The 27,035-nt window shown below is 42.7% G+C and overlaps 1 protein-coding gene across 2 annotated transcripts in view; it reads right to left on the reverse strand.

Moving 5' to 3' along the window:
• LOC142218037 (IgGFc-binding protein-like) overlaps positions 1 to 23,861 on the reverse strand; it is a 61,125-nt gene extending 37,264 nt beyond the window's left edge. Inside the window, exons 1-7 of one of the 2 annotated variants that reach the window (XM_075286428.1) lie at positions 23,797 to 23,861; positions 20,413 to 20,466; positions 18,040 to 19,248; positions 17,650 to 17,834; positions 16,961 to 17,328; positions 16,094 to 16,356; positions 15,027 to 15,391 (exon numbers count right to left, since the gene is read on the reverse strand). In XM_075286428.1, the coding sequence (XP_075142529.1) occupies positions 15,240 to 15,391; positions 16,094 to 16,356; positions 16,961 to 17,328; positions 17,650 to 17,834; positions 18,040 to 19,248; positions 20,413 to 20,466; positions 23,797 to 23,851 (2,286 nt within the window). In that variant the 5' untranslated portion in view covers positions 23,852 to 23,861 and the 3' untranslated portion in view covers positions 15,027 to 15,239. Of the gene's footprint in view, positions 1 to 15,026; positions 15,392 to 16,093; positions 16,357 to 16,960; positions 17,329 to 17,649; positions 17,835 to 18,039; positions 19,249 to 20,412; positions 20,467 to 23,796 lie in introns of those variants that run through there. The other variant, XM_075286429.1, reaches the window with a different exon arrangement.
• Positions 23,862 to 27,035: the final 3,174 nt, after the last annotated feature.

Here is a 27,035-nt window from a genome sequence, read left to right on the forward strand (position 1 = left end):
TCATACTCCTTGTCTACAAGTGTGCGGTTCCATTGTTCTCTATATATTACCTGCACGGGGTAACTCCTGTCCCACTGAATATCCATAAGAAGCATAGTTTTCTGTTCCAGAAACATAGAATGTGAATGTGGACGTCTCGTGGTAGATCTCATGCTGCCCCTCTGCAGGTGGTAACTCCTGCCCCATTGAATAACCATAAGATACACGTTCTTCTGTTCCAAAAACATAGAATGTGAATGTGGACGTCTCGTGGTAGATCTCATGCTGCCCCTCAGTTTTACCCAATGTGACTTGCCAACCTCTAAACCCATTAAACTCTTTCATGGTTGTTGCATAAGAACTCAGTGGTTTTCCATCCAGATAGAACCCAACATCTGAAGACGCCTGAGAGACAATGAAGATGAAGTTGTCATAGAAAGAGTGAGTAACAAACTTGTAATATCTTCTCCCGAATAATGATAATGGAACTGACAGAAGAAAAGGATCATATGAATAAGATATAGCACTTGACTTAGATTCTAGGGATAGATAGGAAACCATAATGGGTTTGGAGGAATTAATGAGCATGATATTGTCTACTGTGAGCTCAACATGGACACCTGCCTTAAGATTGTGGTGAGAAGTTCCTTTAGGACTATCAATGCTCACGATGGTGTCTGGACTGGCGGCCATTATATCGATGACATCTTTGGTATGAGTGAGGAATGGAAACACGGCAAAGAATGTTCCCCAATTCTGTACCGGATGGAGCTGTTCCATGAGGGTGTCACATCCAGATCCTCGATAACATACATGACCCGTGAACACGGCCACAGGGGCTGAGGATGAGATTTTTGTTCCTGTGAGGTCAACACTGCCTACAAACTGAATGACTTCTTGTTGCTTTAGAGACAATGATAAGACACGTCCAGTATTGTAGGTTATTCCTTTATATGTGATGGTTCCTGAGACTGTGACAGCCACATGAGCAATGGTCTCAAAGCCATTGGCAATAGCAAATTCTTGGCCTGTCGATAACTTTGGAGTGAAAACATAGTATTCTTCACCCAGGTCTTCTACTGGTAAACAGGCGGTGGCATCAGCGCTGCGAGCAGCTTTATAAAATGCAAAGACAGAAATGGCCACATCGGATGTAATAAGTATAACTTTGGACGTGATGTCGCTCTCAGTGATCATATATGTATAGTCCAGGGTCACCAGGCTACTACTGTCCTTGTCAACATGAACCATCTTGTTAAAGTATGGCCGAGACACCGTCACCGAGACTGTAGCCGCTTCATCACTGGTGACAAGATACAACCGGAGTGTTGTGGCAGAGGTTACTCTGAAGTTCTTCATGAAAACCATCACAAATCTTCTCTGTACCTGTCCTGTAAATAAAATAAAAACTGTAAAGAATCTATCTATCTCCTATCTATCTATCTATCTATCTATCTACACTCACCGGCCACTTTATTAGGTACACCTGTCCAACTGCTCGTTAACACTTAATTTCTAATCAGCCAATCACATGGCGGCAACTCAGTACATTTCGGCATGTAGACATGGTCAAGACAATCTCCTGCAGTTCAAACCGAGCATCAGTATGGGTAAGAAAGGTGATTTGAGTGCCTTTGAACGTGGCATGGTTGTTGGTGCCAGAAGGGCTGGTCTGAGTATTTCAGAAACTGCTGATCTACTGGGATTTTCACGCACAACCATCTCTAGGGTTTACAGAGAATGGTCCGAAAAAGAAAAAACATCCAGTGAGCGGCAGTTCTGTGGGCGGAAATGCGTTGTTGATGCCAGAGGTCAGAGGAGAATGGCCAGACTGGTTCGAGCTGATAGAAAGGCAACAGTGACTCAAATAGCCACCCGTTACAACCAAGGTAGCCAGAAGAGCATCTCTGAACGCCGCACAGTACGTCCAACTTTGAGGCTACAGATGGGCTACAGCAGCAGAAGACCACACCGGGTGCCACTCCTTTCAGCTAAGAACAGGAAACTGAGGCTACAATTTGCACAAGATCATCGAAATTGGACAATTGAAGATTGGAAAAATGTTGCCTGGTCTGATGAGTCTCGATTTCTGCTGCGACATTCGGATGGTAGGGTCAGAATTTGGCGTCAACAACATGAAAGCATGGATCCATCCTGCCTTGTATCAACGGTTCAGGCTGGTGGTGGTGGTGTCATGGTGTGGGGAATATTTTCTTGGCACTCTTTGAGCCCCTTGGTACCAATTGAGCATCGTTGCAACGCCAAAGCCTACCTGAGTATTGTTGCTGACCATGTCCATCCCTTTATGACCACAATGTACCCAACATCTGATGGCTACTTTCAGCAGGATAATGCAATGCCATGTCATAAAGCTGGAATCATCTCAGACTGGTTTCTTGAACATGACAATGAGTTCACTGTACTCCAATGGCCTCCACAGTCACCAGATCTCAATCCAATAGAGCATCTTTGGGATGTGGTGGAACGGGAGATTCGCATCATGGATGTGCAGCCGACAAATCTGCGGCAACTGTGTGATGCCATCATGTCAATATGGACCAAAATCTCTGAGGAATGCTTCCAGCACCTTGTTGTATCTATGCCACGAAGAATTGAGGCAGTTCTGAAGGCAAAAGGGGGTCCAACCCGTTACTATCATGGTGTACCTAGTATCTAGCTAGCTAGCTACAACCCAAATTTCAGTGAAGTTGAGTAAAACATAAATAAAATCAGAATACGATTAAGACTGGGAAAGTTGAGGAATGCTCAAAGAACACCTATTTGGAGGCGTTCACACTAGCGCTGGTGACCATCAGTAGTGTTTGTTGCTTTTGTCCGCTACAAGTATTTAGCAACTGACACTAGCTGAACCGTCAGAAATCCATTAATTTCAATAGGATTTTATCTTGTTCTGTTAATGTCCGTTTACACCCAATCTTTTTCGCGGACAAAAATTTTTCGTGTGCTGCAGGCTAAGGTGAAGGCGCAAAATGGTGGTGTGCTGGAAACACGTTGTGTATGTGGGTAAGATGCGCATGCTCCTGTAAAGACAGTGGAGTGGCTGGGTGGGCGGTGCCGCGGATCCTCACAGCGGTGGGGGTCGGCAAAGATGGCTGGGCGGAGAGTAAAAGAGGTAACCTCCTGTAGTATCGTTAAGGTGAGGGTAAAAATCGTAAAGTGTATGTAAATGTGATTGTGTGGGGTTAGGGGCTAGTCTGTAGAGGGCAATATGAACTTTTGGGGCTTGGTATGGTCCAAACTGTGTGAGATTACAGACATGGTGGTGTGAGTTTGGGTTTTGTGGGGGTCCTGGGAAAAACGTATGGGCAGTATTGGGACAAAAAGTAGCCTATTGCGCAATCGTGTGTATTAAGTATGTTTGTGGAAAATTTGAGTCAAATCGCTGGAGCGGGTTTTGTGTGATTGAAGAACAAACATCCAAATATCCAAACACACAAACCCACAAACTCACAAACTTCCACATTTATAATATTAATAGAATGTTATTTTTTAACATTGAAGTCTATGGGTAATGGACTGTAATTGATAGCCATCAGTTACTGTCCATTATTTTGTCTGTTTTTTCCCTGCACATGCTCAGAAATCATAAACAACAAAAACCCAAAACGGACAGTGTACAAAAACAGACACTAATGGACGCACCTGGGTGTCCAAAATGGCGCATCATACTGTGTCCAGGGGCCACTATGGGACATAATACTGAGTGAAAGTGCCTGAAGTTGGAAAGGTTCATAACAAAGCTAAACTTACATCATTACAGCCCCACAGACAGATAAGTTACTGTCACCAGACCCAGCATATAACTCCAGCCCTGCAGATAGATAGGTTAGTGTCACCAGAACCAGTATATCACCCTAGCCTTGCAGATAGATATTGCAGATAGATAGGTTACTGTCACCAGACCCAGCATATCACCCCAGCCCTGCAGATAGATAGGTTAGTGTCACCAGAACCAGCACATCACCCCAGCCCTGCAGATAGATAGGTTAGTGTCACCAGAACCAGTATATCACCCCAGCCCTGCAGATAGATAGGTTACTGTCACCAGACCCAGCATATCACCCCAGCCCTGCAGATAGGTTACTGTCACCAGACCCAGCATATCACCCCAGCCCTGCAGATAGATAGGTTAGTGTCACCAGAACCAGTATATCACCCCAGCCCTGCAGATAGATAGGTTACTGTCACCAGACCCCAGCATATCACCCCAGTCCTGCAGATAGATAGGTTAGTGTCACCAGAACCAGTATATCACCCCATCCCTGCAGATAGATAGGTTAGTGTCACCAGAACCAGCACATCACCCCAGCCCTGCAGATAGATAGGTTAGTGTCACCAGAACCAGCACATCACCCCAGCCCTGCAGATAGATAGGTTACTATCACCAGACCCAACATATCACCCCAACCCTGCATATAGATAGGTTAGTGTCACCAGAACCAGTATATCACCCCAGCCCTGCAGATAGATAGGTTACTATCACCAGACCCAACATATCACCCCAACCCTGCATATAGATAGGTTACGGTCACCAGAACCAGCATATCACCCCAGCCCTGCAGATAGATAGGTTACTGTCACCAGAACCAGTATATCACCCCAGCCCTGCAGATAGATAGGTTACTGTCACCAGAACCAGCATATCACCCAGCCCTGCAGATAGATAGGTTACTGTCACCAGACCCAGCATATCACCCCAGCCCTGCAGATAGATAGGTTACTGTCACCAGAACCAGCATATCACCCAGCCCTGCAGATAGATAGGTTACTGTCACCAGACCCAGCATATCACCCCAGCCCTGCAGATAGATAGGTTACTGTCACCAGAACCAGAAAATAGATAACTATATATGAGATAGATAGATAGATAGATAGATAGATAGATACTGTAGATAGTGTTTCTAAATGGTAAAACAGTTACTATCATTTATAGAACATTCTAATAAAATGATGATAATTCTACAAGTTTTTGAGAAGTTAGAAAGGTTTAACTAAAGTCAGATCACCCAGATGAGATAGATAGATAGATCAATAAATGAATGAATGAATAAATAAATAAATAGATTTGAGATAGATAGATAGATAGGAGATAGATAGATAGATAGATAGATAGATAGATAGATAGATGAATAAATAAATAGATTTGAGCTATATGGATAGATAGATAGATAGATAGATAGATAGATAGATAGATAGGAGATAGATAGATAGATGATAGATAAATAGATAGATAGATAGATAGATAGATAGGAAATAGATAGATAGATAGATAGATAGATAGATAGATAGATAGATAGGAGATAGATAGATAGATAGATAGATAGATAGATAGATAGATAGATAGATATGAGATAGATAGATATGAGATAGATAGATAGATAGATAGATAGGAGATAGATAGATAAATAGATAGATTGGAGATAGATAGATAGATAGATAGATAGATAGATATGAGATAGATAGATAGATAGATACATAGATGCATAGATAGCTAGAAGATAGATACATAGATAGATAGGAGAGAGATAGATAGATAGATATGAGATAGATAGATAGATACATAGATAGATACATAGATAGCTGGAAGATAGATAGATAGATAGATAGATAGATAGATAGATAGATAGATAGATAGGAGATAGATAGATAGATAGATGATAGATAGATAGATAGATAGATAGATAGATAGATAGATAGATAGGAAATAGATAGATAGATAGATAGGAGATAGATAGATAGATAGATAGATAGATAGATAGATAGGAGATAGATAGATATGAGATAGATAGATAGATAGGAGATAGATAGATAAATAGATAGATTGGAGATAGATAGATAGATAGATAGATATGAGATAGATAGATAGATAGATAGATAGATGCATAGATAGCTAGAAGATAGATACATAGATAGATAGGAGAGAGATAGATAGATAGATAGATAGATAGATAGATAGATATGAGATAGATAGATAGATAGATAGATAGATAGATAGATACATAGATAGCTGGAAGATAGATAGATAGATAGATAGATAGATAGGAGATAGATAGATATGAGATAGATAGACAGATAGATAGATAGATAGATAGATAGATAGATACATAGATAGCTGGAAGATAGATAGATAGATAGATAGATAGATAGATAGGAGATAGATAGATAGAAGATAGATGTCTTATTGAAGTCCCATGTAATATACTCACCGGCCTCGGAAACATCCTGGAACAGATTCCAAATGGCACAAAGGAGCAGAATCATCTCAGAGATGTGACGGAGCATCTTGTAGATATGGATAGAATCATTATTAGATCTTGTCCAGGAGCTTATATACCCTCTCCAAATGTTCCCCGAAATTCTCCAGAATTCAGTATCTGGCATTAAATTTGACAACTCATTATGTTATATCTGGTATTAATTACAACCATGGTCTATGGCCAGAACAGGCGCTAGAGAGGCAGTAAAGTAGCTGTGTGTAACCACTGGGGTAATCTTTAGGGTGGATCCAGCACAGATTCTACTGCAAAAACACAAGTCTGGTATTTATAGCAACCAAACCAAAACTAGCTGAGGACAAGTAAAGGGTTAAAATAAAACCATTATACTGACCTGTCGTTCACCCCGCCGCAGCTCTTAATCCTTTCTGCCGGTCTCTGATTCTAGCGCTCTAGCCATAATGTCATTATCATCTGTGAGTGCCAGAAATGAAAATGAGCCATAACCACATACAATTATTTCAGTTGTTATACATGGTAGAGCAGGAAGTATTTAGCTCCCTGCTCTACCATTCTGTAAGTCGCATACCACTACAGGGCTGCTGGTTCATAGAGTGCCGGATCTGCTCAGCAGTCAGCTCACGATGACATCACAGAATTGCGCCTCCTGTGCTGTGATACAGACATCCTGTTTGTGCCTATGCGCCTTGTCAAGCAGACTAGATAACAACTCCGTGCAGCAACGGATCACAGGCAGGTGAGGAAGTGGTCATGGCGGTCCAGAGGGAAGAAACGGGAAATGTGAATGATTAGAATGAGAGACGTCACTTGTAAGTTGCAATGAGACAAGTTATGTATTATTATCTAATCGTATGTGTAGTGAATGTTGTGTTCATGTTTGTTCAAAGTGGTTGTGTGTATACAAGGGGGTCAGATGAACCAGATATGGTTTTATAGCTTGGCATGGCATGGCAGATTACGGGAAGCTCCCTTTTACAAATACAATTTAGATGAGCTGCCACTGGCCCTATCCTCCCCATTCCCATACCTGTCCACGCCCCCTACCATCAAAAACGCTACCCACCAACCCCCATGAATAAACTCATACTCACAATCAGGGATGGATTTAATCGGCCACAGCAGCTGTTTTTATTAACAAACAACAAAAAATAAACTTAATTAGCAGTAACAAAATATCTTCAAGAAAATTAACATAAATTAACATAAATAACCTGGGTAAGAGCCCTTGGAGCTACGAAGAATCGAAACCACTGGCCATGACACACCACCAGCCGCGACCACCGGCTTAGCGGCACCATGATTAAAGATGAACTCCTTCTTTCATGTACTAGCTCATAGGACTAAGCCCTATAACCATTCTGCAAGCACCAGGCCAACCACAACAGATTAGTTACCACCGAATGGTCTCCCGTTGACCCCACCCTATTTCTCCAGAATTAACCACCAACTCCAAGGACTCCACCCGCAATGGCTACCGCGACAACAAAACCTGTAAAAGAAGAACAAAATTACCACGTCCTAACCAAAGGGACAACCTTCCAGTATGCCGTGCGGCTCACGATAAACCGTTACCCGAGCCGTGTGGCATAGTAGAAACAGGCCCCGCTAAGCCCTGCCCCTATCGGCTTCGCGCCGACGCTTCTGATTGGTCCCCCCTACTGCCCCGCCCCTAGTCATGTTCCCTGCGCTCGACGGAGCGCCACTCTGGTCATTATTTATGATATTTTTGGTTTAGTGACCCTGAGAGAGGAATATGGGCACCTTGGACTGACCACCAGAGCCAATAGAGACATACAGCTTTCCCAAAGATAAGTTGTTCATCCCTTACCTCAGGGAGTGAGAGGAGGCAGGCACCTTGGCAGGGAGGTGTGGTTGGGCATTAGACTTACCAGAGACCTGAGGACCATTCATTATAGAATACAATATAAAGTTATCACCCTCCCCCACAAGGCTCTCCATAATGCTGAACCTCCCTACATTTCCTCCCTCATCTCTGTCTACCGCCCAACCCGTGTTCTCCGTTCACTCAATGACCTAACGCTTACATCCTCTATTATCAGAACCTCCCACGCTCGTATACAAGACTTCTCCCGAGCTGCACCACTTCTCTGGAATGCTCTACCCCGGACAATCAGATTAACTCCCAATTTCTACAGCTTTAAGCGTAAATTAGACACATCTTTTCAGACAGGCCTATCACAATTCCTAATGTAAACACTTCCACACCGTCATTAGAATCCCCAAAATTTAACCCTCCTCTGTCCCCTCTCCCACATTACCCCACATGATATGAGGCCATTTCAGGCTAACTCTATTTGTCCAAGCTCCATCCACATGTTAAAGGACACGACTGGTGACGGCTCAAAGTTTTATGTTTGTGTAATGACAGTCACCTCTATTACAAAATTGTCTGACCCCCTGTATAAGCAATGTCGCCCCTGCTACCTCTTGTGTCACCCCCTCTACCTCATAGATTGTAAGCTCTTGTGAGCAGGGACCTCAGTCCCATTGTGTGAAATGACTTTCTTTGTAATGTATCTTTCTGTCTGTATTTGAACCCTACAAATTGTACAACGCTGCGGAATATGTTGGCGCTATATATATAAAATGTATTATTATTATCAGGGGTAAATGTATGCTTTGTGCCACCTGAGGCGGCCGTCAGAAAGCCGCCCTCCCCCCACCCCCGGGAGGAGGGGGCGGGGCCGAGCGGAGCAAATGAGCGGCGTTAACAGGCAGAGAGCAGGCAGGGAGAGGACCTGCTCTCTGCCTGAGCGTGAGGGGCGGCCGCTGGAGCAGCGCTGCGTCCAGCAGGGCCGCCCCAATCTACTGCTTGGTGACGCTAAGCCAGTCCAGGACAGCTTGTCCTGGACTGGCTTAGGTCGACAAAAGTGCCGCCCTCCCCTGGAGCCTGGCATAGCGCCGCCTGAAGCGGTCGCTTCAGGTCGCCTCATGGGAGGTGTGTCGCTGATTATTATTAACTGTCAGCTAGTAGAGCCGGGTGTGTCCATATCCAACATAAGATCGTCCAAACTTCCAGGAACCACAGGCTGTTTTGCAATGTTAGGTTTTTTTATGTATATTTCTTGTATATAGAGCACAAAACTCTTTGGGTTTTAAATGGTTAAATTTGAGGTTACTTTGTTTTGCTCTTTGAACCCATTACTTTTTGAAGTGTGTTTGTGTCTGTCTGCTGGGAGTAGTAGTGCGTGTCTGGTATTGTCCATTGTGAATAATAGGTGGTGGCAGTGTGTATTTGGGGGTGCGTGGACTATGTTGGGGTGTGATCTATGCTCAATTTGCAGCCTGAGTGAAGGGTGAGTGCGAGATTGAGTGAGTGGAATGAGTGAACCCCTGAAAGTTGCACCTGCATCACTGCTCTGTAAGTACAATATAACTATATAGAGCAACAGAATACGAAACGGTACTTGGGGAAAGTAGGTAATTACCTTGGGGGTGCTATTATCTCACTATTACAGTAATAGTGCCCCCCACAGGTAATAGCATATTACTTATGTGAGGAGGCTATTAGCTGTGAGGGGCACTATTACATATGAGCTGTAGTTGACTATGTAGCAGGTGGCTATTACCTGTGAGGGGCACTACAAGGGCTAGTTCACACGGGCAAAGAGGGGGCAGATTATGGTGCTGAATCCACGTCATAATCCGTCCCCTCACAATGGAGGTCTATGTAGACTGCCAGGCTACTTTTTTCCGTGAGTGTCATGTTGCCCTTCTGTTTCAAGAGAGTTCACCGACCAGGACTCTGAGAGGGTTCAGGAGATGTCTCCGAATATTTCCGACTATTTATATAACACGTCTCTGACCTGTGAGATGAGACACAACCTCAGCTCTTCATAGTGGGAGGATTTTCTCAGCCTAAAGGCCTCAGTAGTAATGTTCTTCTTTATAGACACAAAGTACTGGTATATATAGATACATCTAATTCATATACTCTGCTGCTGTCGCTAGATCTGGTACCTGGACCAATGCCTTTTATTTGCCTGGTCCTCCAGACCAGCGATTCCACAAAAATTTACTCTGGTCATTTTATTTTAGGTGGGTGATTGGCGATGGCCATCTACTTGGTTCCTACCCAAGACAAGTTAGGACTGTGTGATGGTAAAGAAAATAATCATCATAGCCTTTACTAATAATCATTTACTAATATATTGTAATCCCATTGTGTATATGTAATTCCTTTTTTGCTGACATATTCACCTGTGATCTCATTTCTTGATAAATTTGTCAAAATCTTAGCTAAGCACCTCTTTGGAGCCCAATGTTTAGCCCACATAATATTTAGAGATGAGCGAACACTGTTCGATCGAATATCAGGCCATTCGAGTTATTCATTTCCAAACGCAAAAGGCAAATGCAGTAAAAATTCGTATCCCCTCCCACCTTCCCTGGTGCTTTTTTTGCACCAATAACTGTGCAGGGGAGGTGGGACAGGAACTACGACAACAGAGGCATCGAAAAAAAATTGGAAAAAGGAATTGGTGGCCGAAATCAGGTGACCTCCAGTTGCGTTCCAGGGTGTTGGCATCATTTCCTGGGGTGTCATAGTGGACTTGGTGACTCTCCTGAGTCGAAGAGTGGGATCCCCTGAAACAAAGCATTTTTTCCCCAAAGACTATAATGGGGTTCGATATTCGATCGAATAGTCGCATATTGAGGGGCTATTCGTAACTAGAGATGAGCGAACACTAAAATGTTCGAGGTTCGAAATTCGATTCGAACAGCCGCTCACTGTTCGAGTGTTCGAATGGGTTTCGAACCCCATTATAGTCTATGGGGAACATAAACTCGTTAAGGGGGAAACCCAAATTCGTGTCTGGAGGGTCACCAAGTCCACTATGACACCCCAGGAAATGATACCAACACCCTGGAATGACACTGGGACAGCAGGGGAAGCATGTCTGGGGGCATAAAAGTCACTTTATTTCATGGAAATCCCTGTCAGTTTGCGATTTTCGCAAGCTAACTTTTCCCCATAGAAATGCATTGGCCAGTGCTGATTGGCCAGAGTACGGAACTCGACCAATCAGCGCTGGCTCTGCTGGAGGAGGCGGAGTCTAAGATAGCTCCACACCAGTCTCCATTCAGGTCCGACCTTAGACTCCGCCTCCTCCGGCAGAGCCAGCGCTGATTGGCCGAAGGCTGGCCAATGCATTCCTATGCGAATGCAGACTTAGCAGTGCTGAGTCAGTTTTGCTCAACTACACATCTGATGCACACTCGGCACTGCTACATCAGATGTAGCAATCTGATGTAGCAGAGCCGAGGGTGCACTAGAACCCCTGTGCAAACTCAGTTCACGCTAATAGAATGCATTGGCCAGCGCTGATTGGCCAATGCATTCTATTAGCCCGATGAAGTAGAGCTGAATGTGTGTGCTAAGCACACACATTCAGCACTGCTTCATCAAGCCAATACAATGCATTAGCCAGTGCTGATTGGCCAGAGTACGGAATTCGGCCAATCAGCGCTGGCTCTGCTGGAGGAGGCGGAGTCTAAGGTCGCTCCACACCAGTCTCCATTCAGGTCCGACCTTAGACTCCGCCTCCTCCGGCAGAGCCAGCGCTGATTGGCCGAAGGCTGGCCAATGCATTCCTATGCGAATGCAGACTTAGCAGTGCTGAGTCAGTTTTGCTCAACTACACATCTGATGCACACTCGGCACTGCTACATCAGATGTAGCAATCTGATGTAGCAGAGCCGAGGGTGCACTAGAACCCCTGTGCAAACTCAGTTCACGCTAATAGAATGCATTGGCCAGCGCTGATTGGCCAATGCATTCTATTAGCCCGATGAAGTAGAGCTGAATGTGTGTGCTAAGCACACACATTCAGCACTGCTTCATCAAGCCAATACAATGCATTAGCCAGTGCTGATTGGCCAGAGTACGGAATTCGGCCAATCAGCGCTGGCTCTGCTGGAGGAGGCGGAGTCTAAGGTCGGACCTGAATGGAGACTGGTGTGGAGCGATCTTAGACTCCGCCTCCTCCAGCAGAGCCAGCGCTGATTGGCCGAATTCCGTACTCTGGCCAATCAGCACTGGCTAATGCATTGTATTGGCGTGATGAAGCAGTGCTGAATGTGTGTGCTTAGCACACACATTCAGCTCTACTTCATCGGGCTAATAGAATGCATTGGCCAGCGCTGATTGGCCGAATTCCGTACTCTGGCCAATCAGTGCTGGCCAATGCATTCTATTAGCTTGATGAAGCAGAGTGTGCACAAGGGTTCAAGCGCACCCTCGGCTCTGATGTAGCAGAGCCGAGGCTGCACAAGGGTTCAAGCGCACCCTCGGCTCTGATGTAGGAGAGCCGAGGGTGCACTTGAACCCTTGTGCAGCCTCGGCTCTGCTACATCAGAGCCGAGGGTGCGCTTGAACCCTTGTGCACACTCTGCTTCATCAAGCTAATAGAATGCATTGGCCAGCGTTGATTGGCCAATGTATTCTATTAGCCTGATGAAGTAGAGCTGAATGTGTGTGCTAAGCACACACATTCAGCTCTACTTCATCGGGCTAATAGAATGCATTGGCCAGCGCTGATTGGCCAGAGTACGGAACTCGACCAATCAGCGCTGGCTCTGCTGGAGGAGGCGGAGTCTAAGATCGCTCCACACCAGTCTCCATTCAGGTCCGACCTTAGACTCCGCCTCCTCCAGCAGAGCCAGCGCTGATTGGCCGAATTCCGTACTCTGGCCAATCAGCACTGGCTAATGCATTGTATTGGCTTGATGAAGCAGTGCTGAATGTGTGTGCTTAGCACACACATTCAGCTCTACTTCATCGGGCTAATAGAATGCATTGGCCAATCAGCGCTGGCCAATGCATTCTATTAGCGTGAACTGAGTTTGCACAGGGGTTCTAGTGCACCCTCGGCTCTGCTACATCAGATTGCTACATCTGATGTAGCAGTGCCGAGTGTGCATCAGATGTGTAGTTGAGCAAAACTGACTCAGCACTGCTAAGTCTCTGCATTCGCATAGGAATGCATTGGCCAGCCTTCGGCCAATCAGCGCTGGCTCTGCCGGAGGAGGCGGAGTCTAAGGTCGGACCTGAATGGAGACTGGTGTGGAGCGATCTTAGACTCCGCCTCCTCCAGCAGAGCCAGCGCTGATTGGTCGAGTTCCGTACTCTGGCCAATCAGCGCTGGCCAATGCATTCTATTAGCCCGATGAAGTAGAGCTGAATGTGTGTGCTTAACACACACATTCAGCTCTACTTCATCAGGCTAATAGAATACATTGGCCAATCAGCGCTGGCCAATGCATTCTATTAGCTTGATGAAGCAGAGTGTGCACAAGGGTTCAAGCGCACCCTCAGCTCTGATGTAGCAGAGCTGAGGGTGCACAAGGGTTCAAGTGCACCCTCGGCTCTCCTACATCAGAGCCGAGGGTGCGCTTGAACCCTTGTGCAGCCTCGGCTCTGCTACATCAGAGCCGAGGGTGCGCTTGAACCCTTGTGCACACTCTGCTTCATCAAGCTAATAGAATGCATTGGCCAGCACTGATTGGCCAGAGTACGGAATTCGGCCAATCAGCGCTGGCCAATGCATCCCTATGGGAAAAAGTTTATCTCACAAAAATCACAATTACACACCCGATAGAGCCCCAAAAAGTTATTTTTAATAACATTCCCCCCTAAATAAAGGTTATCCCTAGCTATCTCTGCCTGTACAGCTATCCCTGTCTCATAGTCACAAAGTTCACATTCTCATATGACCCGGATTTGAAATCCACTATTCGTCTAAAATGGAGGTCACCTGATTTCGGCAGCCAATGACTTTTTCCAATTTTTTTCAATGCCCCCAGTGTCGTAGTTCCTGTCCCACCTCCCCTGCGCTGTTATTGGTGCAAAAAAGGCGCCAGGGAAGGTGGGAGGGGAATCGAATTTTGGCGCACTTTACCACGTGGTGTTCAATTCGATTCGAACATTGCGAACACCCTGATATCCGATCGAACATGTGTTCGATAGAACACTGTTCGCTCATCTCTATTCGTAACGAATATCGAATATTTTACTGTTCGCTCATCTCTAATAATATTCTTTAGAGTTGACTATGTCACATGTATAATCACGCTAAGAGTGACCTTCATTGTAAGAGAATGTTCTGATCACTGGTTGCCAAAAATGTGGGTTAAGAACCCTTGTTTTTGGGACATTTGCAGACTTCTCCCCTATCAGAGGCCTTTGTAGTTATATCTCTTTCTTTCATTTATTCTTAAAATGATCTCTACCCCTTATACTCTTTTTGCTATGACCTCAATTCTAAATAAACTTTCCTTGGCTTTATTGACCTGAGAGATGGCTTATATATGGTTGTTATATTAGTTTCCATAACTATAGTGAGGTAAGTTCAGTATTGCTTGTTCTACTGACCTGCAGTGCTATCACTTTACACTGTATTATATTAGATGTTGTTTTCAGCCCTGACAATCCAGTCCTGCCCACATGGTTACATGTATTATGGAAGTCCAATGGATAAAAATTGCTCCTATTGTATAATGTCAGCAGTCAGGGAGAATATAAGAGTGACATGTGATAGGATATTATATAAAGTGAAAAATATTCTGCACGCTCAACAGAACCTTTAATCACACATATTACACCGCCTGTCATCACAGCTGACATGCCACTTGGTCATTGCATAAGTACACACTGCTCTCAGGCATAATCATGGGTAATTGCTAGAACACCAGCACTTAAAAGGTTAATACAGCTAAGCCATACTTTTTCCCATAGAGGTTATGGCTAACTTAGGGGAGCAAGGACAAACTTATTAATTTTCAGATTTAATATACAAAGTACAAAGCTTAGAGAAAAGGTTACATAGGAGGAAAAAAGAGATACAAAAATATAATATAAGATATAAAAAAAATGTTACAAAACATTACCCAGATATCAGTTCCCCTGGAGAGATCCATAAATCACCCTTTTATTATTACAACAGTCTTTGAGTATAAGCTTAGACTTATGGACTGATTTAGTTAATTGCTTGCGTTTTTCGTATGGAGGTTTTGCCTTCTCCTGTAGTAATATCTTTGAGCCACAAGACCCGCGGCCAAGATGCCAATAACACAAATCGTTGTGCTGAAAATTGATAGAGGAACGTTGTAGCCACCGGCCTCGCTCTTCTCTCCTGTAAAAAACAATGAACTAAGTTGACCTTTTTGCAATTGTTGCAAGTGTACATATGAGTTATTATGCAAAGAATGGGGTTCTAACTAGTATACAGCGCTGTGCAAATGTTTTAGGTGGACGCAAATTAAAGTAAGAAATAGAAGGGTTAATAGGGTAAGAAATGCAACATTTGGTGTGACCTTTGCCCTTTGCCTTCCATCAATCTCTCACCATCTTGAATCTGCTGTGGATGTTACTTGTCATCCCAGACAAACTGGATGATGTAGAGATCAGGGCTATATCTGTGGGGGCCATATCACCACTTCCAGGACTCCTCCTCCAAAGGGTAAACGTCACACAAAATATTGATGAGATTTACATTTTTTTCTACATTTACTTAATTTTTTTTTGACAAAAATAAACTATTAACCCTTCCATTTCTGAAACCTTTCTTCGTTTGCAGTATTTTTTCCACTCATGCCTAAAACCTTTGCACGCTACTGTACATGTGAGTCATTATTATGCCAGGGCCGTTGTCTGGTTCCCTGTTACACATTTTTCATTGAGTTCTTCGAGTTTCAAGCTACAGCAATGGCCAAGGTTGGTTTTAATACCATCTAAGATATCTGCTCTTCTGAACCTCTGGACGTATACAACATGGACGCTACACACAATGGGTGGCGGTTGTATCGTTATTGCTGGGGACATGTGAAGTACTTACGGGATTGTAACACGATTGGACCCAGAGACAATATATCAGAGCCTACTACTTCTTCATCCTTCAAGCTTCGGACATCACGTCTCTGTCTGGTGGTGATACAGCCTTTTGTGCAGCGATTCGGGGAGGTCCCGTTGTGACAGATGATAACATTACCGGTCAGGTAGACTTCATGGAAATGATCAAACTTAAATGCATGGAAATTTAAGCGTTGTCGCCTGTGGTCCAGTGTGGGCAGAACTTGTAATGTTGAATCCTTTCTGCAACTGAGAACAAGTGTTTAATTTAAATACAGCGCCTCCGCAGGGGAAATGAAGTATTACAGAGACTTAAAAGAATAGGCTGCCTGTTTAATACACTGATGTCCCTGGTCCTCCAGTCTTAAAGGTGCTTTGTCTCCCATTCTTCTCCAGCTAACCAAGTGAACAAACCCCACACAGATGAAAATTTGTTTTCCAAACCTGGCCACCCTTTTAAGGATCCTGACAGGGTGCTTCACGTATATGATTGTGACTCCTTGACTGTGGGACTAGATGCAACCTCATATTATGGTTTTCTCAGCTTGCCCTTAAGACAGCATTTTACTTTTGAGACACCAGTCTAAGAATGTCATCTTCACATGGAGCAACTTTATTAATACTAAAAGGTGTCTTATTTTGACAATCCTTTTTCTTAGAGGAATCTCTTAGGATAAGCTAACCACAGGGACCAGTGATCAGATGTAATCTGCATGGAAAGTTGGCAATAAGTGCTCATTTTTTCCTACAGCACCTCCACAGGAGGAATTAAGCATTACATTAGAATTTAAGTATTATATTGGTCTATCTGGCTCCAGTAGATGTAAGATAGAGAGTCTTTATAGTTTCTTACCCATGCTGGATGACTTTATATTTCTTCTTTGTGTCCTGTAGAGAAGGAGAAGCCATGAGGGTCTCTATGAATATTTGCAGCTCCTCATCTTCTGACTCCACCTTGAGCTCCACATGTAGATTGCTGTGTAGATCCGCCTCATAAGGATACAGTGTAACCGGCTCAGTGAAGCTCTCGCTCTGGTAGAGTCTCATGGAGACGTTGTAAGATCCTTTACAGATCACATCAGTCACTTTAGGGTTAAAGATCAATCCCAGGGTCTTATTTCCCTCCATGTCACATCTCACTGGGATCTCAATGCGATGAACATCAGTGTCGGGGATAGTGCCGTAGATGGTGTTAGCGTAGAAGGTTCTCTCGTCCTCATACTGCGGGGAAAAACTTACAGTCAAGGGAATAATGAGTGTAGATTTTTTTGTGTAGCATTTTTCAGAATATTGGAATGGTGACATGCTGCAGAAAATAATGCTGCGTATTACAGTAACTGCAAAGTGGATGAGACTCCGGCTAATCCCATCCACAGATTGCAGAAAAGAAATCCACTGTGGAAATGCTGCGATTTCAACAACAGAAAATGTCAGCATGTCAATTATAGCTGTGGAAATGCAGAAGATGTGTATACTGACCTACCAAGAGGAGCAACAAGACGTCTTCTCAGCCCCCTGAAATAATAAGATGATAGACCTTACCAGGACACTGGATCCACATCTGTTGTAGGGGATTTTGATGAGATAATGATCCTTCTCCTTTTCTGCTCGGCACAGAGGATCTTCAAGATGAAAATCAAGAACGTCTAAGTGAGCCTCAGACAGCAAACTGTATGGTAGGATGTACTCAGCAGAATCCGGGAGGCAGCGGATCGAACATTCAGGATCTGAGGGGAGCAAGCAAAAATATAGCAAGATTAGTTTGATGTTGAGTCACCATACAAGTGTATACATACCATAGGGGCAGACTGTACGGCTACCAAGGGACCCTTAGACAGAGGGAGCCAATACCTGTTTGGTCGTACCCCCCTTAGTACTGAACAGGTCTCTTCTCTACAGCAAACCTAGGTGACATTGGACCACTGGTCTTACCTGCAGGTGGTAACTCCTGGCCCACTGAATATCCATAAGAAGCATAGCTTTCTGTTCCAAAAACATAGAATGTGAATGTGGACGTCTCGTGGTAGATCTCATGATGCCCCTCAGTTTTACCCAATGTGACTTGCCAACCTCTAAACCCATTAAATTCTTTTGTGGTTGTTGGGTAAGAACTCAGTGGTTTTCCATCCAGATAGAACCCAACATCTGAAGACGCCTGAGAAACAATGAAGATGAAGCTGTCGTAGAAAGAGTGAGTAACAAACTTGTAATATCTTCTCCCGAATAATGATGATGGAACCGACAGAAGAAAAGGATCATATGAATAAGATACAGCACTTGACTTAGATTCTTGGGAGAGATAGGAAACCATAATGGGTTTGGAGGAATTAATGAGCATGATATTGTCTACTGTGAGCTCAACATGGACACCTGCTGTAAGATTGTGGTGAGAAGTTCCTTTAGGACTATCAATGCTCACGATGGTATCTGGACTGGCGGCCATTATATCAATGACATCTTTGGTATGAGTGAAGAATGGAAACACGGCAAAGAATGTTCCCCAATTTTGTACAGGATGAAGCTGTTCTACAAGGGTATCACATCCAGCTCCTGAATAACAGACATGGCCTGTGAACACGGCCACAGGGGCTGAGGATGAGATTTTGGTTCCTGTGAGGTCAACACTGCCTACAAACTGAATGACTTCTTGTTGCTTTAGAGACAATGATAAGACACGTCCAGTATTGTAGGTTATTCCTTTATATGTGATGGTTCCTGAGACTGTGACATTCACATGGGCAATGGTCTCAAAGCCATTGGCAATCGCAAATTCTTGGCCTGTTGATAACTTTGGAGTGAATATATAATACTCCTGACCCAGGTCTTCTTCTGGTAAACAGGCGGTGGCATCAGCGCTGTGACCAGCTGTATAAAATGCAAAGACAGAAATGGCCACATCGGATGTAATAAGTATAACTTTGGATGTGATGTCGCTCTCAGTGATCATATATGTATAGTCCAGGGTCACCAGGCTACTACTGTCCTTGTCAACATGAATAGTTTTGTTAAAGTATGGCCGAGACACCGTCACCGAGACTGTAGCCGCCTTATCACAGGTGACAAGATACAACTGGAGTGTTGTTGCTGAGGATACTTGGATGTTCTTCATGAAAACCATCACAAATCTTCTCTGTTCCCGTCCTGTAAATAAAATAACATTTAATTTAGAATGAACATGAAAGACACAAATTATTTACCTCACATTTATCTATAGATCTGGCAAATTCAATACCTCTTTGATCTTATGAGCTCCAGACCTCCACAAACTAAGAGAAGACCCCCAGCCAAATTTTAGAGAGGCTCTAGGTTTGCTATGGCCACCGCTCAGTGACTACTATAAGGACTCAGGTGGAATCTTTGATCCAGAGTGGCGATGGTAAATTTGTTAAGCTGAGTAATGGGCGATACTCACGAGAACCTGAAGAGGCAAGGTCCAGCTTTTGGCCAGGTCATGGACAGGAGTAGCTTGTGAAGGTTGAGGTCCCAGTCTCATTATGCACTGTGATGCCAGTGGCAGTTCTTCGAGGAAGACTTAGAACTGGGGAGCTAAAAGTATTGTAATGGCCTTACTGGTTCAGGGAAGGAGAGATGTATGAAGAGAATGCCGCTCTTCCCCTATAGTACCCCTCCTGGCCCCATCATTTGCTTCTCACCTACAGTACCCTTCTTACCCTAATAAAAGGCCTCTCACCTACAGAACCGTTCCTGATATGCATCATTGGCCTCTCATTCTACAGTACCCCTTCTCACCCCATCAATGGCCTTCACCGTTAGTATTCCTAATGACCTCCAATAATGGCCTCTCACCTATGCTTCCCTACAGAACCCCTACTGCTCCTCATCATTGGCCCTCACCTAGCTTCACCTACAATACTCCTCTGGGTCCTAACAATGACCTCTCACCTATCCTTCCGTACAGTATTCCTTATTCCCATCATAGTCCCTCACCTAGCTTCACCTACAATACCCTTTCAGGCCTCATCAATAGCCTCTCACCTGGTGCCAGAGGCAGGTTTTTTCCATCTGGTAAGGTTACTGTCTATATCTTTTCCCAAGGTAGCGATATACGGCATGGGATGGCGATGAAATAATGTCCCAGAAACATTATGGCGTATTCCTATGTGTTGTGTATAACAGACATGTCAGGAGGGGGCAGATCCTCTAGAAATGTCATGTTCAGTATTAACCTGTGAAATGTTATTTATTTACAGATATAATGGCCAGGACTGTAAGCACAGGGTACAAGAAGATGGAAAAAATTTATTATTTAATTTCAGTTTTGATAAATCCTTTATGCCACGTTACCTGGTTTTAGATCACATTTTCCAGTTAATTTAGATGATGAAGAAGAGAGATCGTCTGCAGAAATAATAAATAATAATAAAAATATAAAGAATATACAGATCTCCCCCGTAGATAGATATTAGAGAGATAGATAGATAGATATGAGATAGATAGATAGATAGATGATAGATAGATAGATAGATAGATAGATAGATAGGAGATAGATAGGAGATAGATAGATAGATAGATAGATAGATAGGAGATAGATAGATAGATAGATAGATAGATAGATATGAGATAGATAGATAGATAGATAGATAGATAGATAGATAGATAGGAGATAGATATTAGATAGATAGATATTAGGTGGATAGATAGATAGGAGATAGATATATAAATAGATAGGAGATAGATAGATATTAGATGGATAGATAGATAGATAGGAGATAGATAGATAGATAGATAGATAGATAGGAGATAGATAGATAGTAGATAGATAGATAGATAGATAGATAGATTGGAGATAGATAGATAAATAGATAGAGAGATATATAGATAGATAGATAGATAGATAGATAGATAGACAGACAGATAGGAGATAGATAGATAGATAGATAGATAGATAGATAGGAGATAGATAGATAGATAGATAGATAGATAGATAGATAGATAGATAGATAGATAGAGGAGATAGATAGACAGATAGATAGGAGATAGATAGATAGATAGATAGATAGATAGATAGATTGGAGATAGATGGATAGATTGGATTATAGATAGATAGATAGATAGATAGATAGATAGGAGATAGATAGATAAATAGATAGATAGGAGATAGGTAAATAGATAGATAGGAGATAGATAGATAGATAGATAGATAGATAGATAGATAGATAGATAGATAGATAGATTGGAGATAGATAGATAGATAGATAGATAGATAGATAGATAGGAGATAGATAGATAGATAGATAGATAGATAGATAGATAGATAGATAGATTGGATTATAGATAGATAGATAGATAGATAGATAGATAGATAGATAGGAGATAGATAGATAAATAGATAGATAGGAGATAGGTAAATAGATAGGAGATAGATAGATAGATAGATAGATAGATAGGAGATAGATAGATAGATAGATAGATAGATAGATAGAGGAGATAGATAGACAGATAGATAGGAGATAGATAGATAGATAGATAGATAGATAGATTGGAGATAGATGGATAGATTGGATTATAGATAGATAGATAGATAGATAGATAGATAGATAGGAGATAGATAGATAAATAGATAGATAGGAGATAGGTAAATAGATAGATAGGAGATAGATAGATAGATAGATAGATAGATAGATAGATTGGAGATAGATAGATAGATAGATAGATAGATAGGAGATAGATAGATAGATAGATAGATAGATAGATTGGATTATAGATAGATAGATAGATAGATAGATAGGAGATAGATAGATAAATAGATAGATAGGAGATAGGTAAATAGATAGGAGATAGATAGATAGATAGATAGATAGATAGATAGATAGATAGGAGATAGATAGATAGATAGATAGATAGATAGATGATAGGTAAATAGATAGATAGGAGATAGATAGATAGATAGATAGATAGATAGATAGGAGATAGATAGATAGAGAGGAGATAGATAGATAGATAGATAGATAGATAGATAGATAGATAGATAGGAGATAGACTACAAACTGCACAGAGGAGCAGAATCATTCCAGAGATGTGACAGAGCATCTTGTAGAAATGTATAGAATCATTATCAGATTGTCCAGGAGCTTATATATACTCCCCAAATGCTTCCCGAAATTCTCCGGAATTCAGTATCTGACCACATTTATGGCATAAAAGCCGAAAACTGATAGTGTTTAGAGATGAGTGAACAGTAAAATGTCCGATATTCGATATTCGTTTCGAATAGCCGCTCAATATGCGACTATTCAAACAAATATTGAACCCCATTATAGTCTATGGGGAAAAAAGCTTTGTTTCAGGGGATCCCACCATTCGACTCAGGAGGGTCACCAAGTCCACTATGACACCCCAGGAAATTATGCCAACACCCTGGAAAGCAACTGGGACAACAGGGGAAGCATATCTAACATGCTCAAGTCACTGTATTATGTCGGGATCCCTGTCAGCTTGCGATATGCGGGGACCTGACTTTTTCCCATAGGAATGCATTGACCAGCATTGATTGGCCAGTGTACAGCATTCGGCCAATCAACGCTGGTTCTGCTGGAGGAGGCGGAGTCTAAGATCCGTCTACAGCAGTTTCCATTGTGGTCCGATATCAGATGTAGCAGTGCTGACACAGTACTGTACATTGGAGATGAAGCAGAGCTGGCCGTGCGCTCTGCTTGGCTGCATCTCCAGAGTAGTTGAGCTGAGCGCACGGCCCGATGTAGCAGAGCTGGCAGATGTAGCAGTCCGATGCAGCAGAGCTGAGTGTGCAGCAGGTTCAGCTCTGCTTTATCTCGGCATAGGAATGCATTAACCAGTGTTGATTGGCTGAATGTCATACTTCTGTATGTTCGGCCAATCAACGCTGGTCAGTGCATTCCTATGGGAAAAAGTCAGCTCGCTCATATCGCAAGCTGACAGGGATCCCAACCAGATACAGCCCCAAAGAGCTGGGTGAGTGACATTCCCCTCTAAATAAAGCTAATCCCTAGCTAACCCTGCCTGTAGATCTGTCCCTGTCTCACATTCATATAGTTCACAGTCCCAAATTAGTCCACCATTCTTCTAAATTGGAGGTCACCTGAATTAGCCAGCCAATTCCTTTTTACGATTTTTTTTCAATGTCTCTTTTGTCGTAGATCCTGTCCCACCTCCCCTGCGCAGTTATTGGTGCAAAAAAACGCGCCTGGGAAGTTGGGAGGGGATACGAATTTTTACTGCGTTTGCCTCACGGTATTCGATTGTAATTGAATACCTTGAACAACCTGATATCCGACCAAATATGTATTCGATTGAACGGTGTTCGTTCATCTCTAATAGTGTTATATCTGGAATTAATCACAACGATGGTTTATAGCCAGAACAGTAAAATACTACAAGCACGAAACAGGTTTATAGCTGTAACAAACTGATGGTAAAACTGCCAAATTGTTATTGATAGAAAGAGAAGATAGACATAGATAGATATGAGATAGATAGATAGATAGATAGATAGGAGATGGATAGATAGATAGATAGATAGATAGATAGATAGATAGGAGATAGATAGATAGATAGATAGATAGATAGATAGATAGGAGATAGATAGATAGATAGATAGATAGATAGGAGATAGATAGATAGATAGATAGATAGATAGATAGAGAGATAGATAGATAGATGTCTTACTGAAGTCCCATGTAATATACTCACCAGCACTGGAAACATCCTGGAACAGACTCCAAATGGTACAAATGAGCAGAATCATCTCAGAGATGTGACGGAGCATCTTGTAGAAATGGATAGAATCATTAGCTCTTGTCAGGAGCTTATATACACTCCCCAAATGTTCCCCGAAATTCTCCAGAATTCAGTATCTGGCAGGAAAGCCAGAAACTGATAGTGTTATATGTAGTATTAGTCACAGACATGGTCTATGGCCAGAACAATAAAATAATACAAGTACAAAATAGGTTTATAGCTGTAACAAACTGATGGTAAAACTGTCAACTTGCTATTGATAGAAAGAGATGATAGATAGATAGATAGATAGATAGATAGATAGATAGATAGATAGATAGAGAGATAGGAGATAGATAGATAGATAGATAGATAGATAGATAGATAGGAGATAGATAGATAGATAGATAGATAGATAGATAGATAGATAGAAGATAGATAGATAGATAGATAGATAGATAGATATGAGGTAGATACTGTAGATAGATAGATAGATAGATAGATAGATAGATAGATAGAGAGATAGATAGGAGATAGATAGATAGATAGATAGGAGATAGATAGAAGATAGATAGATAGATAGATAGATAGATAGATATGAGGTAGATACTGTAGATAGATAGATAGGGAGATAGATAGGAGATAGATAGATAGATAGATAGATAGATAGATAGAAGATAGATAGATAGATAGATAGATAGATAGATAGATAGGAGATAGATAGATATGAAGTAGATAGATAGATAGATAGATAGATAGATAGATAGATAGGAGATAGATAGATATGAGGTAGATAGATAGATAGATAGATAGATAGATAGATAGATAGAATGAAATTATAAATTGTCTTACTGAGTCCCATGTAATATACTCATATTCCCCAAATGTTACCCAAAATTCTCCAGAATTCAGTATCTGGCAGAAAAGTTGACAACTCATTATGTTATATCTGGTATTAATTACAACCATGGTCTATGGCCAGAACAGACGCTAGAGAGGCAATAAAGCAGCTGTGTGTAACCACCGGGGTAATCTTTAGGGTGGATCCAGCAAAGATTCTACTGCAAAAACACAAGTCTGGTATTTATAGCAACCAAACCAAAACTAGCTGAGGACAAGGAAAGGGTTAAAATAAAAAAAAATTATACTCACCTGTCCTGCACCCCGCTTCAGCTCCTCGATCCTCTGTGCTGGTCTCTGATTCTAGCGCTCTAGCCATAATGTCATTTCTCTGTGCACCGGAAATGGAAACCAGCCATAGCCACATACAATTATTTCAGTTGTTATACATGGTATAGCAGGAAGCATTCGGCTTCCTGCTCTACCATTCTGTAAGTCGCATACCACTTCAGGGCTGCTGGTTCACAGAGTGTGGGGACCAACAGACAAGATGTCTGCTCAGCGGTCAGCTCGCTATGACATCACAGAATTGCGCCTCCTGTGCTGTGATTGAGATATCATGTTTGTGTCTACACGCCTTGTCAAGCAGAGAGAATAGATAACAACTCTGTGCAGCAACGGATCACAGGCAAGTGAGGAAATGGTCATGGCGGTCCAGATGGAAGAAAAGGGAAATGTAAACGATTACAGTCAGAGACGTCACCTGTAAGTTGCGAAGTTATGTATTAATATCTAATCATATGTGTAGTGAATGTTGTGTTCATGTTTGTGTTATTAATCCACCTCTATGGTTGTGTGTATACAAGGGGGTCAGATGAATCAGATGTGGTTTTACAGCTTTATGATATTTTTGGTTTAGTGACCCTGAGAGAGGAATATGGGCACCCTGGACTGACCACCAGAGCCAACAGAGACACACAGCTTTCCCAAATATGAGTTGTTCATCCCTCACCTCAGGGAGTGAGAGCAGGCGGGCACCCTGGCAGGGAGATGTGGCTGGGCATTAGACTTACCAGAGACTGACAACTGTCAGCTAGTAGAGCCGGGTGTGTCCATATCCAACATAAGATCATCCAAGCTTCCAGGAACCACAGGCTGTTTTGCAATGTTATGTTATTCTGATATATTTCTTGTATACAGAGCACTGAACCCTTTGGGTATTAAATTATTACATTTAAGATTACCTTCTCTTGCTCTGTGAACCCAATACCTTTTGAAGTGTGTTGGTGTTTGACTGCTGGGAGTAGTAGTGCGTGTCTGGCATTGTCCCTTGTGAATAATAGATGGTGGCAGTGTGTATTTGGGGGTGCGTAGACTGTGTTGGGGTGTGATTTATGCTCAATTTGCAGCCTGAGTGAAGGGTGAGTGCGAGATTGAGTGAGTGGAATGAGTCAAGCCTTGAAAGTCGCACCTGCATCACGTATTAGGACGGCCCCTATGTAACAAATTGGTGGCAAGTGGTCAGACTGGTGTAAGCCTTGAGAGGAATGCACCAATGCTAAAAAACTATCTGAGTGCTTACTATAACAGAGGTCTCCACACAATGGGCCGTGGCCTAGTACCGGGCTGTGGATCACCTGAGCCACAGGCTCCCCCAGGCGACCTCCTATGTGCTCTGAAATGTACAATTATTGTAGTTACAGAACGCAGATGGGCAAGGCCTCCCACAGAATAGGCTGAAGGTTCTAGGGGAAAAGTAGAAGTTGTGCACAGGATATGTGCAAGAGGAGATACGGCCTGGAACCTTGACCCCTATGCTATGGTTTCAGAGAGTAGAAAATAGAAGATATGCACAGGCTGCATGCAAGAGTAGGCCCTGCCGCCCCATCACTGCTCTGTAAGTACAATATAACTATACAGAGCAACAGAATATGGAACGGTACATGGGGAAAGTGGGTAATTACCATGGAGGGTGCTATTATCTCACTATTACAGTAATAGTGCCCCCCACAGGTAATAGCATATTACTTATATGAGGAGGCTATTAGCTGTGAGGGGCACTATTACAGTAATAGTGGCCTAATAGAACTGCCCACAGGTAATTGCCCCCTCCCTACATAAGTAATGAACTATTATCTATTATTTTCTGGAGGAGTCTTGAAGTCGTCGGCCTTGCACTTCTCTTCTGTTAAAGAAAAAAGATAAGAACTGAGTGACATATTGGGAAGAAAGAGCGTTTAACTTTGTACGAAGAGGGGATCTTCGGTGAGCCTGCCATATTGGTCGTGTTGTCCTGTATGTGAGCACCTTCATATGATCCCCTCTACTGGTCTGTCTCTTCCATCAGGAGCCTGGTTGCCCAGTGTGTGTGC

The sequence above is a fragment of the Leptodactylus fuscus genome, chromosome 9, assembly GCF_031893055.1.
Source record: "Leptodactylus fuscus isolate aLepFus1 chromosome 9, aLepFus1.hap2, whole genome shotgun sequence".
NCBI classification, from domain to species: domain Eukaryota; kingdom Metazoa; phylum Chordata; class Amphibia; order Anura; family Leptodactylidae; genus Leptodactylus; species Leptodactylus fuscus.